Source organism: Trachypithecus francoisi, unplaced genomic scaffold (assembly GCF_009764315.1).
Source record: "Trachypithecus francoisi isolate TF-2019V2 unplaced genomic scaffold, Tfra_2.0 Lachesis_group12, whole genome shotgun sequence".
NCBI classification, from domain to species: domain Eukaryota; kingdom Metazoa; phylum Chordata; class Mammalia; order Primates; family Cercopithecidae; genus Trachypithecus; species Trachypithecus francoisi.
Genome location: NW_022681457.1, coordinates 51614395 through 51632526, shown reverse-complemented (window position 1 = coordinate 51632526; position 18132 = coordinate 51614395). Strand labels below are relative to the sequence as shown.

The 18132-nt window shown below is 40.3% G+C and overlaps 1 protein-coding gene and 1 long non-coding RNA gene across 2 annotated transcripts in view; one reads left to right on the top strand and one right to left on the bottom strand.

The window, feature by feature from the left end:
- The first annotated feature begins 278 nt into the window (after nucleotides 1-278).
- Nucleotides 279-13411, top strand: LOC117092235. The gene is made up of 4 exons (XR_004440683.1): nucleotides 279-1079; nucleotides 8691-8887; nucleotides 10039-10193; nucleotides 13343-13411. It is a non-coding gene; the product is annotated as an uncharacterized LOC117092235 (long non-coding RNA).
- The window catches only part of LRRC8B (leucine rich repeat containing 8 VRAC subunit B), an 84382-nt gene continuing 78211 nt past the window's right edge, over nucleotides 11962-18132 (bottom strand). The window contains 1 exon segment of the mRNA XM_033225520.1: nucleotides 11962-15797. Within this exon segment, the coding sequence (XP_033081411.1) occupies nucleotides 15525-15797 (273 nt within the window). The 3' untranslated portion in view covers nucleotides 11962-15524.

The window sequence follows — 18132 nt, the reverse complement described above, 5'->3', positions numbered from 1 at the left end:
CCATCACATTGTGGGTTACAGATTCAATGTATAAATTCTGGGGGAAGACACAAACGTTCAGTCCATAACACTAACAATCACCAAGTAATGCATATGTACCGAGTTTAGAAGTTGGCAAAGGAAATTCACATAAATCACCTTATTTGAACCTCAGTCGTTATCTGTGAGATAGCTATTTTTATTTTCCCTGTTTTACAGATGAGGAAGCTAAGTTGAGAAGCATTCAGTGATTTCCTCAGGGTCATCTGACTAGTCAGTGGCAATGGTAGAGTGCAAAATCGGGTTTTCTGATTCCAAATGCTGTGTTCATTCAGCTGCATCAGGAATCAGGCCATTCTGCTCCTAGTATTAATAGCAGCACCAACAAAACAGGAACAGCAGCTGATGTTTATTTGGTGCTGTACTATGTGCCAGTCTCTTTAAAAATATTATCTCTCAGGGTAGATGCTAGCATTCTGTTTTACATCCCTGAGAAAACTTAAAATTATCAGGGTTAAATAACTTTCCAAGATCACACAGCCAGTATATCACAGAGCAAGTGTTTGAACCAGGTTTGGCTGAGTCTAGAGACAATGTTCTTAAGAAGCCACTTTGCTAGAGTGGCCTTTGAAGTGCTCTTTCAAAGACAGTTTGTAAGATGAAAATATTCTGTTAGATATATTTATTGAGATTTTAGTCAGAAATGGATTTCTTGCCCATTAAAAGCACTAGTGTCCTACAAAGTGCTCTATTGAAAGTCCTATTTTTCAGGCATGACAGATGGAAGACAGATGTTTCTTTATGCTCTGAAAGGTCCACTTTATGTAGCTGACTATAATAAGATTGTATTTGGTTCTGAATGTTTCAGAAAAATGGTGTCAGGCAGATCATTGCAAATGAAAGCCAAATCAAAGGCATTATTGCACAGATTTGATAGAAAAAAAAAAGCCAAAACAACAGGATGTTATTCAATGGTATGGGTGGAAACTTTTTCAGAGTTCATTCTGAACCACACAGACATTTTCAGATGTGTTCCACCATAAGATTCAGCCTGAAGTTACAGAACTGCATGTATGGTCGATTGAGACTTGTGTGATGAGGTGAGGTGGCAGGGGGATTGGGAGTTGGGTGCCACAGATGTGGGTAATGCAATACTGAACTTTATTTCAGTGTGATTTGGAATAACATGGAAAGCATGGAGAATGAGTGGAAACTTTGCTGTGACTTAAGTAGACTTCAGATAAACAGGAACTTTCTGTGAGTTCAGAAAACTTAGATGCCTGAGTATATTTTGAATACTCATTTGGGACGAATGATTAGACCTCTAAGATAATAGTTCACAGCTTTTTGTGTGTATTGGAATCATGACTGCAACACCTGAGAAGGATTTTCAGGCCCAATACACAAGTACGCTTATGTTTTGACCAAGCTGACTTCCAGGTTAGAAAATCCATTTGTACTCTACAGAGAATCATAGCATCTCAGAGCCTAAAAGTGGCCTTAGAGTCACTCCAACTCTCCTCATTTACTGAAGAGGAAACTGAGGCCCCGTGAGGGCTAGTGATATTCTGGCATCAAACTTAACACAGTTGGGAGGGGAATTCCCTGAAGATCTAAAGGACACTAGTTCAAGGTGTTGTATGCAGATGTGGTTGAGTTTTTGCATACTGTTTAAGAACACAAACTTTGAAACCAGGTCTAGATTCTAAACCGGTGTCCTTTACTTACTAGCTGTGTGTCCTTTGGCAAATCACTTAACTTCCCCAAGCCTCAGTTCCCCCATCTATAGAATATTAAGTTTTCTTCCTTTAACATCATTGCACCCATGCTCTCAAAGAGTGTATCCAAAGTACTACTTCCTTATGCCATTTCCTTACCCACAAGGCTTTAACAACTTCTCACTGTTTCAACAATTTGTCCAAAAACGTCTCCACTCATGGTTTCTGGCACATGCCTTTGCCCTTAGGCATCCTGGCTGACCCACTGGCCAGCACACACCTTGCAAATGCTCGACTTTCAGCTATTCATTCATTATGCACCTACAGTATAGAATACTATAGCAAATTGTAGGTGCAGATACTATATTAGTCGAAGGGGGCAGAAATGTGAACAAGATTTGGTTTCTGCCTTCAGATGACTGAGCGGGAAATCCATAAATAACTTCACTATATTGGTATAAGGGTTCAGAATAACTAAGTCCAATTTGGGGGAAAGGATGGTCAGAGGAGTTATAGAGTGATATCATCTTAGTCTTGAAGAATGAATTGAGGTTTATTCATATGCGTTTGTATGGAAAAAAGGAACTTCTGGTTGAGGGAACAGCCTGGACAAAGGCAAAGAGGTTAGAAAGGCTTGGCAGAGAGGACTGCCCTGTAGTTCCATATAGTGGGCTGGCAGGAATGCATGTGGGAAGTCCAGCACTGCCTGGAGGACTTGGATTCTGGCCAAAAGAAAACCACTGGGGTCAGGTCACATTGCTGCTTTGTTAAATCTCACAGGGCACAAAAGGGCAAGAACATTCACATTTCTGGTGAGTCACATGTAAATGGCTGTATATTTGCCACGTCATCCAAAAGGTACTGAGGCTGGGGGCATCTTTCACACAAGGTGACAGAGACATTTCTGCTGCTGACGCCATTTCAGTCTTATGACCTTAGATTTCATTTTATCAGGCTTCTACTGCCTATAGTTACAAGAAACAAGACTTCCTTTAAGTCATGCTGCCTGGCTGTGGTGAGAACAGACAAGGGTGTGGCTGTGGCAGATGGTATCAAAGAAGACCCTTACTGCCCCATTCCCAGTACGTCCTTGAATGTGCTCTTGTTAAGTTCCTGCGAACAATGGGGAACCCAACTCTCCGTCCTGCATTTCCTGACTACCTGCTGCTTCTGGGAGATGTGGGTACCGCCCAGGGAATGGCCTTTCTTCAGCCATTTCTTGGCCGTCCCTACTCTTCATGGTAGGAGAGAGAAAAGAGGGAAGAAAGGACCCATGTGCTCCTGGTGGGCCAGATTCTTCTTTTCTGTCCAGTGCAATTTTCTCATTCGAAGGGAAACATTCCCTTCAAATATCAGCAAGATGGTCAGATGTTTATGCAGAATCTCAAAGCTCAGCATCAAGATTTCTGGTCAACATGGATGCTGTTTACACTAGGTTTACAGTCTAGTCAGGGAAACAGACACTAAACAAGTCATAATTATCAAGAGGATGGATACCTCAAAGTATAGTACCAGTTGCCCTGGGAACAAACAGGGGGATCTAAGGATGGACTGGTCAGAAAAATGCCACCTTGAAGAAGTGACCATTTATACTGAGAACTGGATGAACAGGAGTTAGCTAGGCATAGGAATTAAGGATGAGCCTTTTTGGCAGAGAGAAATGCATGTGCACAGACCAAGGCAGGAAAGGACATGCTTTGAAATATTTTCTACCTTCTTTGGAGGAAAACTCATTAAAGCTAACACGTAGAAAGCACCCACTAGGGTCAGACAAGATGCTAACATTTTACACACATTATCTCATGGAATCCTCCTAAGATTTTATGAGGTTTGTTTCTATGAGGAGCAGGTTTTATTTGTCCCTGCTCTCCCCCACTGTATTCACAATACCTTAGGCAGCATCTGGGTAAGTAGCAGACACTCAATATTTATAGAATAAAGCTTATATTTTACAGATGAGGAAGCTGAGGCTCAGAGATACAAGGTGACTCAAGAGTTACCGGTGAAAATAGGGCTCTGATCCAGGTTGGAGATGAGTACCTTCTGGGCTTTCAGTCCAGGACAATGGTCTTTTCTTCTTCCAGATAAAGCAGAGATTAGGCTGGGCTTTGGACAGTCTTAGATTGGGCATGAGGGCACAGAGCAGGTGAACAGCACATAGCTATATCTGCCCACTGCATATCAGATGAGCCTGGTGAGTGCATAGTCTGCCCTTGGAGCTGGCACCCAGGTGGGGCTGTATCCTGAGACCAGGCAGAAGTTAACATCTCTCAGTGCACTGAAACCTAGAGCCATATTTCTCCAACGGGGAGCCTGTTAGCTGACCTGACACTCAGGTCTCAGCTGAACAGAAACTGGAGAACTTAAAACTGTCAGGTAATCTGTTTGCCTCAGGTCAGACTCTGGGAGGAAAGCCAGTGATAAAGGGTCAGCCTCAACTTTCAAATTTTGGTCTTAAAGCCCAAGAGAGCCAAGTACCTCACAGGTCACCTTTATACCTGTGCAACCTCAGGACATTTCTCTTAACTGGGAATTGTAACCTGAGCATTGTGAAGGCCCTGCTGGGAATGTTTCTATCTGTCCTGCCCTAAATAGCTTTTCTTCACTGTCTACTTGGCTCTCCTGATGGGGAGGCACTGCAGAACAGCCCTTTAAGATAATTCCATCCTCCTTCACTTGCTATTATGCTTGAGGTTCTTTGGTGAATAAAAGTCTTTTTCATGTGTCATAAAAGTGAATCATTTCCAAAGCTGAAAAAAGAAATGTATGACATACTCAAGTTCTTAAGAAAATTACTCAGTATTAAATGTGATCAACACTTCCCACTCACTCAGCATTTTATGTAGATCAGAATATTGGAGTTGGAAGGCCAGCTAGCGAGCATCCAAGCCCACCCACTCACGAGGCTCAGTTAGGCTGGGACCCTGTGCCTGCTGACATAAGGCAGATCACACTGGCAATGGCAGGATCACGAGGGCTGGTGCTGAAGCCCAGAAGTTACAAGAACCCTATTTTCTCTCCCTCTGTCAGACAGCCTCCAGCATTCTCACCATCGCCAGCTTCCCCAAGCCACAGCTTACCATGAGAAGCATGTTAATTTCTTCCAGGTCCTTCTAGTCATTAACTTAGCTGGGGCCTTTACTGATGATCTGAGACAACACCCAAGCCATCTGCCTGATTTCCAGCATGAAACAATTCTCTGTGGACACTCTGTTCATCAGGAGAAATTATTATACTCACTACCAGAAAGAAAGAAAAAGGGAGAAGGGCCAATTTCTTTCATCTTCTAGAAAATTTAAAAATAGTGCAAAGTCCCAGTAAGGTCATTTGGTAAGCCATCTTCCTTTCATAGAAGAGCTCAGTGGAGAGGGCCTGGGACCCCTTAGAGCCACAGTCCCACTGTGTAATGGGCCTTGGGGACAGCTGAGCAGGTGACTCACGTGGACCTGACATGAAAAACATTTCAAAAGGCCAGCGTTTTGAAGAATCTCAGGGGAAATGCCAAGTGAACCAGTGCTAAATGGCAGTGGATTGTTAGAGCTGGGGTTGAGGCTTTCTTCCTGCTTAGTAGTGCATTCAGCCAGAAGGCAAAGCCAGGGTCACAGCATCTTCCAGGGCAAGGAAGGCAGTTTCTTATCTGGAACACGGCATGAATTCAATAAGGACAGCATAACTTGTCCCTCCTCCTCACTCTTCTCACTCTCCAACATTCTAAATCAGCAGAAGAACGAATTTTGCCTGAACTGTGATTAGAAGTCATTTTGCAAGTCTAAAATGTTTGCCAGCATTTTCCTATAATAAATCAGCACTTTCAGGGAGTTAAACTGAAACTTCCATTCTCTAATAAAACCCAAACTGACAGTGAGCCTCATTTGCAAACTGAGACAAAAAACGCTACATGTTAACAACTCTTTTTTAGAGGTTGGGGTCATTATCCAACATCACCCACGGGGTCAGAAATCCAGCATGACACTCCATTCTTCTAATGAGAGCAAATATACTCATAGATTTAGGTTAAAACATTAAAATATAAACTGTGCACTTTCAAAATGATCAAAGTTTATAAATAAATGGGTGATTTGGAAGAAATTGTACTAAAATGTTTAAAACTGTGTGTGTAGGTGTGCACGTCTACATGTGTATCAATCCTTTTCAACAGACTATTCAGAGTCTGCACATGATAAAGAACTGAGTACTAAGTTAGATGTTAAAATCCTAGACTGTGCTCACAACCCTACCACTTACTAGCCATATGACCATGGCAGTGCATAGTATATAAAAAGCAGTCTATGGTGCTATGGAGTCCCCAGTTTAAAACCTGACTCTTCCATGTGCTATGCTAGCTATATAATCTAGTGTGTTAAGCTACCTGAACCTGTAAAATATAGGTAATGCTTACTTGATATGCTTTAAGGATTAATGATATTTATAAAGCTCGTGGCAGGTGCTTTAGTAGTTCCCAATACTGGTAACTACTGAAGGTGTCTCTTTTAGAGCCCAGTTTGCTTATATGTGAAATGGGGGAAATGGCCTAAAGTTCTTTGGTACAGTGATGCACTGTGCATGGGAAGGGATTATCATTAAGATGCAGATTACAACTAAAATGAATGCAGCTTGTTAGAGAATACACAGATTCTAGAGTTAGGTAGGAGACATGGGTGCTGATCTGACTCTTCCACTAGGCTTTGGTTAAATGAGGATTATCTGTGCTCTTCAGAGCCAGCCCAGCAGAGTGAAAAGAGCACGCAACAGGGGCATGCACAGATCTAAGTACCATCTTCCTGAATCACTGGGGTTGTGATCTCCAACAAGCCACTTAACCCTTCCTTCTCAGCAAATTCTCCATGGTTTCTTCTCATTGGCAAGTTCTCTGAATCCAGAATTACATTAGAGGATAAGGAGGAAAATAAAACATATAGGAAGTGACTATGGCTAAGAAGGAGATAGAAACTAGGATAGATATGGAGCAGGAGGAAGCACTAGGATCAAAGCAGACTGGACGAGAGACCACTGAGCTCTGAAAACCGGAGTTTTCAAAACACTAAGGTGGTTATGAGAGGATAAAGTTGATGTTTAATGTTCAGCTAAATCTCTGTAGAAACGGGCTATGCAGACCTGTAGGTTGAATATGGTTTCTCTTCTCAACAGTCATGAGACCTTGGGATGGTAATAATTTTGAAGTCTTCTTTCTCACCTGTAAAATCAGAACAACCTACCAAATAGGGTTGTTGGCTGGATTGAGATAGCACACATGGAAAAGCTAGTAGACTGCCTGGCACACAGGAGGTGCAAAATAAAGTTGTTGTCATATACTACCTCAATACTTCTTCCTACAGTGATGCTCTCCAAACTCAAGGAGCAGGAACTAAATAGTTAATTATTATCTTTTCTCAGTTTGAAGCCACCAGTGAGGTTCCTGATGTGCATTGTGCTGCTCTGATACCACAAGTCAAGTAAATTTTCCTCAGGCCACTTAATGCACGTTGCATCAATTTTTCACTTGGCTACTTCTTTAGGCTTTCCCTTTTCACAGAACAACTGCCAGAGAAAGGCTCAATCTATTATGAAAAGGGTGGGTTTGATCCACTTGAAAAAGAGAACTGTTTTCTCCCCTTGAGGATCTGAGAGGTTTCTCTATGCATTACTATAGACAAGGGTGTGAATCCAACCCCCGCTCAGGGAAAGACTACAAGGAAACTCCCTTCACACAGGTGGTGTTTAGTCCCCACTAGTGGTGCAGTTTCAGAAACTCCAGAAGGGAAACCTTCCCACCTACTCCTTAATGACTGAGAAGTATTTCAAGGGAGAAACAGGTTTGCCCACCACAATGGTAATTCGTTGATTCCTGTTCAGAAGAAAATAGTCATGGCCATATACAAGCTACTCACATGCTAGGCTATGCTGAACTAAGGGTAAGTGCACTTAAACAGGTGCCTGGGGTATTAATTTACAAGGAGTAACTACATGTCATTGGAGTAATTGGAAATTTGGTGCCAGTTAACTCCGGTTTCCACATGTAATTCCTTATGTTAGCAGCCTAACAAATGAAACTTGGCCCTTCGCCCATTCAACATATGGAATAAGTCTCTTGTTTTAAATTTGAAACTGTGGCAAGAAACTACCTTCTAGAAAGAGAGAATCTTGATAACTGGGAGACATGTATTTTGGTGAGCACAAGTAAAGCATACATCCTTGGAATAACAAGTATTTCATATTCTTGAAGATGGGAGTGAGGATAGGTGGGGGACAAAGAGAGTAGGATGCTTTGAAAGGGAACAAGAAGGGAGACTTTGCAGCTACCAGGCCTGCTCACAAGGCCTGGGAGGCTGATTGTCAATTGGGGATATTCAACAGAAATGCCGTGAACTGTAAAAACTCATATTCCCTACAGCCCCTAGGCCCACTTGTCTTTCCGCTAAATTATCTTTAACTCTATCTCATTCTTGCTAGACAGAGTTTTAGTTTTGGAAAAAGGAATACAAAGATAGTTAAAAGGTTCGTGATTGTTTTTTCCAACAGAACACCAGTTTTCCCATTTCTGCCAAAAACATGTTGAATAAACATTCTAAGCATGTTCTTTTAAAGGGGTACCACACTCTTACCTGCCCAGGGTGCCCACACAGTATGGCCTGATCTTGGTGCCAGGAACCATATGGGGCTTTCTATGTGCATCTCATTTGAGATAGAGTTACTGATACTAAGTGAGGGCCAATGAATCCTCAAGATCTTACCTTGGGGGCTGCATTTGATAAAGGCAAAGCAAGGCAAGGAGAAACTGAGTATAGGAGCAAGAAACTGGATGCTGTGGTTTAAGGACCATATCAGCAAGGAGAGGCTAGGCTCCAAAACAGTAATTGCAGGGGCAGTGCTGATTCATAACTTTGTAAATCTTTTATACCTGCAATTGTGAGGCCCACACTCCGTGAGGAAGAAGGTTGGCCAAGATTTACAAATGTTGATAAACCTAAAAAGGCATTTCCACTCTACCTACAGAGTCTAGGACTGAGAAGTCACTGCTCTCGGCAAATAAGTGATTGGCAATCTGTGTAAGAGAAATTAGCAGGAGAGGCAGAAACTGGGACATGTGGAGAGCTGGACAGAAGTGCGTTAAGTGAATAGTCAGTGAAGAAACAGGACTGACCAGATTTGGTGTTAAAGGAAAGCAGAGAGAATCTGTGATGTCTTCGCAGGTAAGTAAGATAGGCATGAATCTTTTTCTCCAAAAGAATCTGGAGTGATATTTACCTACAGGGGGGTGCTAGTGGCATGCTTTTATTTGACATTTTCTCCTCTCAGCAGCAGAGGGAGGTAGAGAGTAAAAAATGATGTGGGTTGAGCCCCATAGGAATACAAAGGGATCCAAAATGGAAGGTATTTATCATAAGGAAATTGAAAATCTCACGAGATGACAGGCAGCTCTATAGAATCTCTGCTATTTAGGAGGCAGAAAGACATAACTGGAGTCTAGGGGAAGATGAGAAAACATGGGATAAAGAAAGAGATTTGCATTTAAAAAAGACTACGCATATTAAAGTGGCCTTTTCGGATCCTTCTTTAGCATGTCGATGTAGGATCTTGTGTAAATATGGGACTTGAGTTTGAGGTCTGGCTTTGTGCATTTTGGATAAACTGCTTTTCTCTAGACCTCAGGAATGAGGGTGACAAAGACTACCAGGTGGGAACAGAGGAGAAGGAAACAAACCATAACAAAAGTTGCAGCTCCAGGGAATGGAACCCTGCCCTCAACAGCACCGGAGTCTCTCCCTTCCAGTGAAGTCCTTTACCACTTTTTCAAAAAGCCATTTTGAAATGTGGAAGTGAATGCTGAAGTACATGAAGCCACAATTATTGCTGTGTTTAGGGGGGCATGTCACTGCCCTGCAGACTGTTAGCATATAACTTCAGCATCTCAAAGCACCTAGCAGTCCCTGAAAGGCTGCTAATGCCTGGAGGCAGGCACTCACTTCATTTCAGTAGACTTCCTATTCCTGAACCACTTAAGAGATGGGGGAAGCCTTTCTTGAATGACTTACTGCATTTTCAGAGAATATGGCCAGGGAACAATTAAGTTACTTTCCTTCATAATCTGATTCAATCTATATATATTCCATCAAAGTTCTGGCTATCAGCTTTCTAATGTGGTCCTGAAACTGTGTGTGTGTGCATGTGTGTAAGAGATGGAGAGAGACTGCTTTCTATCGAAAAGTTCAAAGTATCATGTACATATTTTATCCAGTAATTCAATTTTTTCTCCTTTGACTAATCCATCTCAGAATTGCCTGTCTTGCAGTTCTTTAGCTTTTGCTTACCTGGTTCACAATTCAGTGTTAATGTTAAACAGGAAATGGAGAAACAGACACCAAGAAGAAAGGAGAGAGATGAGGTGTTCTATGAACATCGTTCCCTGAGTAATTCCAAGGAAAGATGGGCCCACTTGTGAGAGATCTACTGTCCCTCACAACCCATGTATTCTAGGATCCACGCAGCTCTTTTCAGGTGCTTGTTATTTTGTGGCCATGGTAACATATTTTGAAAACTTATACCACTGTTATAAGATTCACATGTAAATCTGAAATCTATCATTTGGTGAATAACAGTACGACGGTACAAGGAAGCATGAGAAGAGTGAGGGAATCACTTTTGGAACTTGGTTAAAATTAGTACAGTCAACTTCTTCCAGCATTTAGTGTTTTTATTTGCCATTTGTTATAAAAATGGGATCTTTATTTTACACAAAAGGTACTTTAAAAACAATGAAATTTACCAAAAGCTACTGAATCTGCGGCAAAGGGATTTACCACCAAAAATGCAGATTTACACGGTAAACCTGAGGGCCAAAAACATTGAACAAAATCTTCCATTTTCTAATAATTCATTACCAGAAGCAAAAACAATTGTGCACAGATAAATATGTGAAGGTTAACAAATGCTAGTTTTCACTCTTGCACTAACCAAGGAAAATGTCTCTATTCCAGATTGGCCCATTATTTCACTGACTGAAATATTTGAAGAATTAAAAAAAAATCTTCTTGTAAATGTTAATATTTAAACACAACATATACATGCATGAACACATCCATTCTAACTCTATATCCCTTTGTATTCTTAAAATTGCACCGTCTCTGCTAGAAATAATGTACAACATGCAGAAGGCATTCATAATTTTCTCAGCAGTAGTGTATTATACAAGTCAAATGCAAAAGTTGACTATGAAATTAAGCTCTGGCCGGGCGCGGTGGCTCAAGCCTGTAATCCCAGCACTTTGGGAGGCCGAGACGGGCGGATCACGAGGTCAGGAGATCGAGACCATCCTGGCTAACACGGTGAAACCCCGTCTCTACTAAAAAAATACAAAAAAAAATTAGCCGGGCGAGGTGGCGGGCGCCTGTAGTCCCAGCTACTCGGGAGGCTGAGGCAGGAGAATGGCGTGAACCCGGGAGGCGGAGCTTGCAGTGAGCTGAGATCCGGCCACTGCACTCCAGCCTGGGCGGCAGAGCCAGACTCCGTCTCAAAAAAAAAAAAAAAAAAAAAAGAATTAAGCTCAACTGAAAGCCATCTCAATTCAGAACTTTGGCTCATTATTCTATGTTAATGCTTTAGTGCTGATGAAATTATTCATATTAAAAATTTGAAGAGAATGTAGCCTGTTACCAAAGGTATGTAGTAGATAGCTCCCTGTGGATACAGAAGTGATGGACAAGAAACAGAAAGAAACCAATTAAATAGGACTGCAGGTTTTCACTGCTTCAGCTTTTCACATCCAGCTGAAAAGAAATAATTATATCGAGGGCATTCTGCAACAGTAATTAGTTTATACTATTTCAAATATATATAATGACTTCATAATGTAAACTAGAATGCAAAATAACTCCTTCCCTCTCCCACCATTCTGTCTCTGTTTCCAAAAAGAAATAAACAGATTCTGATGCAATTTCAGTACAGCTACTGAAAACAAAACAGTTACATTGTCCTGCTTTGGGTAGAGATCAGCTGTAAATACTGCAGGATGGGTAAAATAAAACTACTCAATGAGACATAATTATAGGCAATGGCTTCCTCCTAAATACATGCTCAAATATCATTGCAAATCTTCTAGCATAAATATATTCTGTTAAAGTGCTGATCAAATTTAGTGCAGTAGGTGAGTGAAGAAGAAAAACAACATACCTTATGTGCATAGGATGATGCTAAGAGAATGTGAAGATGGAAAGATGAAAATAAAATTGTATTGAAAACGCAAGAAAATAATGTTAAGGCCACAGAATAATTGTTTGATTATTTTAATGGTTGTTGAACCCATCAATATTATGCAATATTTTAATTAAACATAAAATTTTAATCACAAAACACTTGAACAGAAAAAAAATTTTTTCACTATCAAACAATGTTATGCAAATACATCACTGCAGTGCACCACAGCACACCTATTGGAGCTATGCCACAGCACTGAGACACTGAGGATCTCTATTTACCCTGTTTAACATAATGTGAAGTGACATAAAATACAGTGACATACAGGGGAAAGAAATTAAGACTGGGAGTGAAGAATGAAAATATAGTATCTATGTGCCACACAGATGTACCCTGATGTAAGTTAGGAAAAGAACACTACTCCTTTACCGGAATGCTCAGAAACACTTAGGTTCTCAGATCAAGGTTGACCATGTGATTTCTTTTAAATGTCATAACTTAGGGAATACAGTACTTCATGACTAATGAATTAAAAAACTTGCTATCCTACTATTTAATCTACAACCTCCTGCAATTTTGGAAAAAAAATCCACTAGATATATCAAAAAATAATATAATTTACATACATGAAGTATGTGTGTCTGTGTGTGCATGCAAATAAAAGTAACCCATGCCATTACTACCATAAGCTATGAATTTTGTTTTGAATAACCTCCACATTTATTTTTTGGAAAATGCATATGTATTCTTGAAATCAAATGCCAACGAAACTCTCATAATTATAATTTAACAAACTTAATTGTCTTTATTTAAAATTCTGTTAAGTGAATATGAACACCTGTAAAATAAAGATCTGCTCCAACTGTACAGTAAAGGTGGTATTAACACCCTATTTTTTATGTGAAGTAGTAGCCTCATTGCTCCTTGCATCAGGGCTACCTTGTCTCAAAAGCGACCTAAACACTGGCGTATAAGGTTTAAATTAAAAGATGTAAAACCATGGCATCAAAAACAATATAGATTGCACCAATAATTATACCCTAGTGTGTGGAAAGCAGTTTATAATATTTATTATTAATCCTGCTAGTAAATTCCTATAGAAATTTATGTAGGTGATAAGGAAAATTTAGCCAATGACTTTTGCAGTTGAACCAAACCAGTGAAGAGCCATGGAGAAGTTTGTCAGGTGAATGGTAGTAAATCTGAATTTTGTTTTGAAAATTCTTCCTATAAAAGAGGGTGAGAGTCTTTCATACAAATTCTAGCTAGTTATGTGGCCAAAAACATTTAAGCACTTTTGGCATATGCACATCCAAAACTTAATCATATACCACACTGGAATCAGTATACATGATAATTCTATTGTGAAACACTAAAATAAACATCAACTCACACTTAAAAAAAAGAAAATAACAACAAAAAACATGGATATAATTAGAATCTGTTTTCTGAAGTCCTAGAAGTTTCATCAGTTATACCTGCTTCCCTGAGAGCTGAATGTTCTGACTAAAGGCAAGTTTTGGTAAGTAATTTATTTTTACACTGTTCCTTTCCATTCAGAATAAACAATAATGTGTGAGGCAGTGTGCTTGGTGTCCCATATTCCTCATAGCTAATATTATCCAAATTTCATTTGATCTGAATAATTCCTTTCTCTGAACTTTAGTGCAGGAGTCTGTGGCAGGTGAGGGAAGCTCTATTTGCTATGCTTTAAAGACTCACTTTCATCTTTCTGGAACAAAGCAAGAGAAAACATATACCACGCACCACAATTCCATATACACAGTACTGTTTACCTATAGTGCTTTCCCGTTTTGTGTAGGTGCAGTTAATAGATTTCTTCATAGTTATATCCAAAATGAAGAGGTGGCATCATAATGCCTAGACCCTTAGGGAAAAACACATTAAAGATGTACATTTCCCAAAAATGAGTCAGTTGATTTTATTCATTAAAAAATATGCATAATAAAAGGCCAAACACAAAGCTCTTTATAAAAAGGAGCAACATGTATTTTCCAGAGGAGTTAGATAAAGGCATGAGATGAATTTCAGTTAAATGGATCTATTTCTTTCTGGGTTTTGAGAACTCATTTTAGACACTGAATAGAGGCTGTTTTACATTATAATCACAGCTAGAGATTACACAGATGGAGGGGGAAAAAGTCTTTTGCTTTAACTCTTACTAAATTTCTATATTTTAAAATCAATTTAAGAACCAAATCTGTACCTCTCCCCTCTATCACAGTTTTTGTAAGTAATTAAGAATTGTACCCGTCCGATTGCACAGCGACTAGGGAAGAGAGAGGTAGATGATTCGGCCACTCTCTCACAAGGAAACCCCCAAATACTTTAGGGCATTAAACACAAGGCTTTTGTTATCCAAAAGTAATTAGTTGCAGAGTACAAAAAGATTTTGCAGCAGAATGTACACAAACATGAGAGTCATAAACAGCCAAAACCAAGTACACTAACAGTAAGTTCATAAAGAAATGCATAAATTCTATGTATCTTACAAAAATGATCCTCACAGATTTTGAATCCAAGATTATACAATAGAAAATATTTATATGTTTTACATTTAATATAAAAATTCTTAACAAATAAAAAAAGGCCTTGATGATAGACAAGAAGAAATTTTAGGGAATACATTAATTTTCAGGATGCCCCAAGGATAATACATCTTAAATACTCAGCTCCTGTTCTAGGCAAAGGCCAGATGCAGGCATTTTCTCAGGGTCATCATTGGTGTTGAGAAAATCAGGTTAAGGAAGACTCAAGCAAGCTGGGAAAGGAAGTAAAAATTAAGCCAAAAACGAATTCTGCCAAGCACAATACACCCCATCTAAAAAAATTTAGGAACATAAATCAAAGACAGTGGTGAGTACACATCAAGACAATTCATATTGATGAGTTTATGTTCTTGGTGATAAATATCAAAACAGGAAGTCAGTTAAAACAAGTGTGCAAATAAGTAATGGCGACTGGGGGAAGAAGAGGACAGAATACCTATACAATCTTGAAGGCAAACACTGCAAGGAGGAATTCAGTCATTTCATAGCTTCCAGTCCACCCTCGATGTGCATTTCTTGCAACATCTCAATAAGTTAAAGAACAATTATTCACAAACTTCAGGTTAGTGTTAACAGTTTTTACCTGGTTAATTTAGGGCTAGACACTGAGTTGCTTTAATAAGACATTTAGTTATGGTTCATCATAATAGTCACCCATTCTTCATCTTTATTAACTTAGAAAATTTTACTTCTCATTTAAAGCCCTGGAGCATTATTTTATTTTATTTTTTTTGAGACAGAGTCTTGCTCTGTTACCCAGGCTGGGGTACAGTGGCGCAATCTTGGCTCACTGCAACCTCCACCTCCCTGGTTCAAGCAATTCCCCTGCCTCAGCCTCCCAAGTAGCTGGGATTACAGGTGCATGCCACCATGCCTGGCTAATTTTTTTGTATTTTTAGCAGAGATGGGGTTTCACCAGGTTGGCCAGACTGGTCTCGAACTCCTGACCTCAAGCAATCTGCCCATCTTGGCCTCCCAAAGTGCTGGGATTATAGGCGTCAGCCACCATGCCCGGCCGTGCATACTTTTAAAAATGATTTTGAAACATGGGTCTCTTTTCTTTAAGTCAACATTTGTCTAAGCACGTCTGTAAACGTTCTGTTACAGGGAGAGGAAGAGTATTGAGCAAGTTCTCCTCAACAATCAGACAGCTCCGTTTTAGGGACTGACATCCTTCCAGTTCAGGAGGAAGTGTTTCCAGGTAATTACCAATGAGCTCCAGATGAGTAAGGTTTGACAGCTCACCCACGTGAGGGGACAAATTCATCAAGCTATTTTTCCCCAAAAGTAAACATTGCAGCTTTTTGCACTGAAACAGCCCATCTGGTAGCATCTCAATCTGGAAAGGGAAGAAAAAGAGATTGGTAAAATAGGTTTTTGGTGGTTTTTGATAAGACATTTACCTTTTTCCCAAAAACACATTTCTGGAGGTTTATAAGTGATGCAGACTACAATGATGATAAATTTGAAGTAGATGAAAAGATAGAGGGAAAATAAAGACAGGAGGAGTACAGCGAGGAGTGAGGACTGTGGCTACCTTGGACACCTACATCCTTGCTGTATATGGGTGAGCAACGAGTTTGATTTTAAACACTCTAACAAGAAATTCTTAAAGAATATGTACTTATACACACATGGTCGTTAAGATAAAAAACAAACCAGTAAGAAGAATAATAATTACTCTTGAGTCCTGGATCAGAAATAAATCACCCTCAAGAGTCTTCATAAAACGTTTACTGTGTAATGTAATGAATAATACCCTTAAAAACATCCTAAGATCCTGAGAGCAGACTGAAAACTTCATTCTCTTTTTTAAAAAAGCCTACAGAAGGCCAGGCGCGGTGGCTCAAGCCTGTAGTCCCACCACTTTGGGAGGCCAAGACGGGCGGATCACGAGGTCAGGAGATCGAGACCATCCTGGCTAACAGGGTGAAACCCAGTCTCTACTAAAAAATACAAAAAGTAGCCGGGCGAGGTGGCCGCGCCTGTAGTCCCAGCTACTTGGGAGGCTGAGCCAGGAGAATGGCGGGAACCCGGGAGGCGGAGCTTGCAGTGAGCCGAAATCGCGCCACTGCACTCCAGCCTGGGCCACAGAGCAAGACTCTGTCTCAAAAAAAAAAAAAAAACCTACAGAAGCAGAAGCAAAAAAACATTATATATACATGCACATTTCATTCCCCTCTACATACATATACACCTGAATATTTACTCTTGTTCCTTCCCTCTGGCATGGTTTCAATTAAATAATTTATAATACAGAGATAATTTTAAATATAATACAGATTATGCAAATTAGGTTAACTCCTAAAGCTGCTCACGTTGACTGCTCCCCTATATGGTAGATAGGCTGTATGTCAATTTCTAAGGGAGCCACAGTACATACAAGAAATAGGGTTTATTGAGGAGAGACCTCCAGAGAAGAAGTTGAGCACATACACAATCCCTTCAACCCATCACTTCACTGAGGGGTAAGTCTGGCCTCAGCACAGATAGACTACACATACCACCGCCCCCCACCCCCATGATACTTTACATATTGGCTGGGGACAGGGGCCACCTACAAAACTATGAAATAATGTAAGTTCCTTGGTTCAAAAACTGGCTTTGTTAGAAACAGGGATAAAAAGGGCACTCAGGGACTTGGCCTATATCCTCTGATGGGCTAATGCTGACCTGATGGGAGACAAGTTGCTAGGGCCATCCAGAACTGTCTCTCCTCAAAAGGATAAATAGCTTTTATATAAGCTAAAAAAGGACCAAATTCCATAAAAAATGTTAATGATGTTGGAAACTCCATTCTCCTACATCACCCCTCCCTCTAACACACATTCAGTGCTGTACATCCTTAAAAATAAATCTAATGATTGTCACTGCTAAGAACAACATTCCATATAGATCATCATTGTACACTAAAATATTTGATATAAACAAAGGGAAAAATATCTACCCTTTACTTTCATTTCCTTCCCAAGAGCAATGCAAACCCTACATATGCAGACTTATATTGAGAAATGAGGCAGAGGTGAGAAGAAATGCAACCTCTTTCTAAGGCAACCCCTTCTGCACAGAGACACCTGCAGCTCAGAAGTAGGGTCAGTGATGTCCAAGTGGAGAAAAAATCAGTCCTTTGCAGTGTGCATTATTAAGAGTGCTTGTTGGTGCCTCTGAAATGACCCAGGCAAACTGGCTAAAAAAGAAATTAGGCTTGGCTCATTTATATTCAGTGAGCACGTGCTGAGTGCCTTCTGATGTGCCAGGGTCCCAGCTAGCTGCTGGGATAAAGTACTGAGTTAGAAAGACTGCCTTTGAAAACTAGCCTAATAATGCAGGTCACCATTGACATCTCAGCCTCAGCATTGTTGACATTCTGGGTGGAAAAATTCTTGCTGTGGGGCTGTCCTGTGCAGTATAGGATGTTTAGCAGCATCCTCAGCCTCCACCCACCAGTTGCCGGTGCCACTCCCCTTCCCAGTTGTGACAACCAAAAATGTTTCCAGACAAATGTCTCTTGGGAGGCAAAATCATTCCCAGTTGAGAAGCACTAGTCTCACGGAAGAGAGAAACATTAAACAATTACACAATTGTCTGTAATGAGTGGTATGAAGAAAAGTACCCTAACCTGAACTGCATTAGGGAATTCCATATTTCCCTTCTTCAGTCAGCTTCAGATTCCC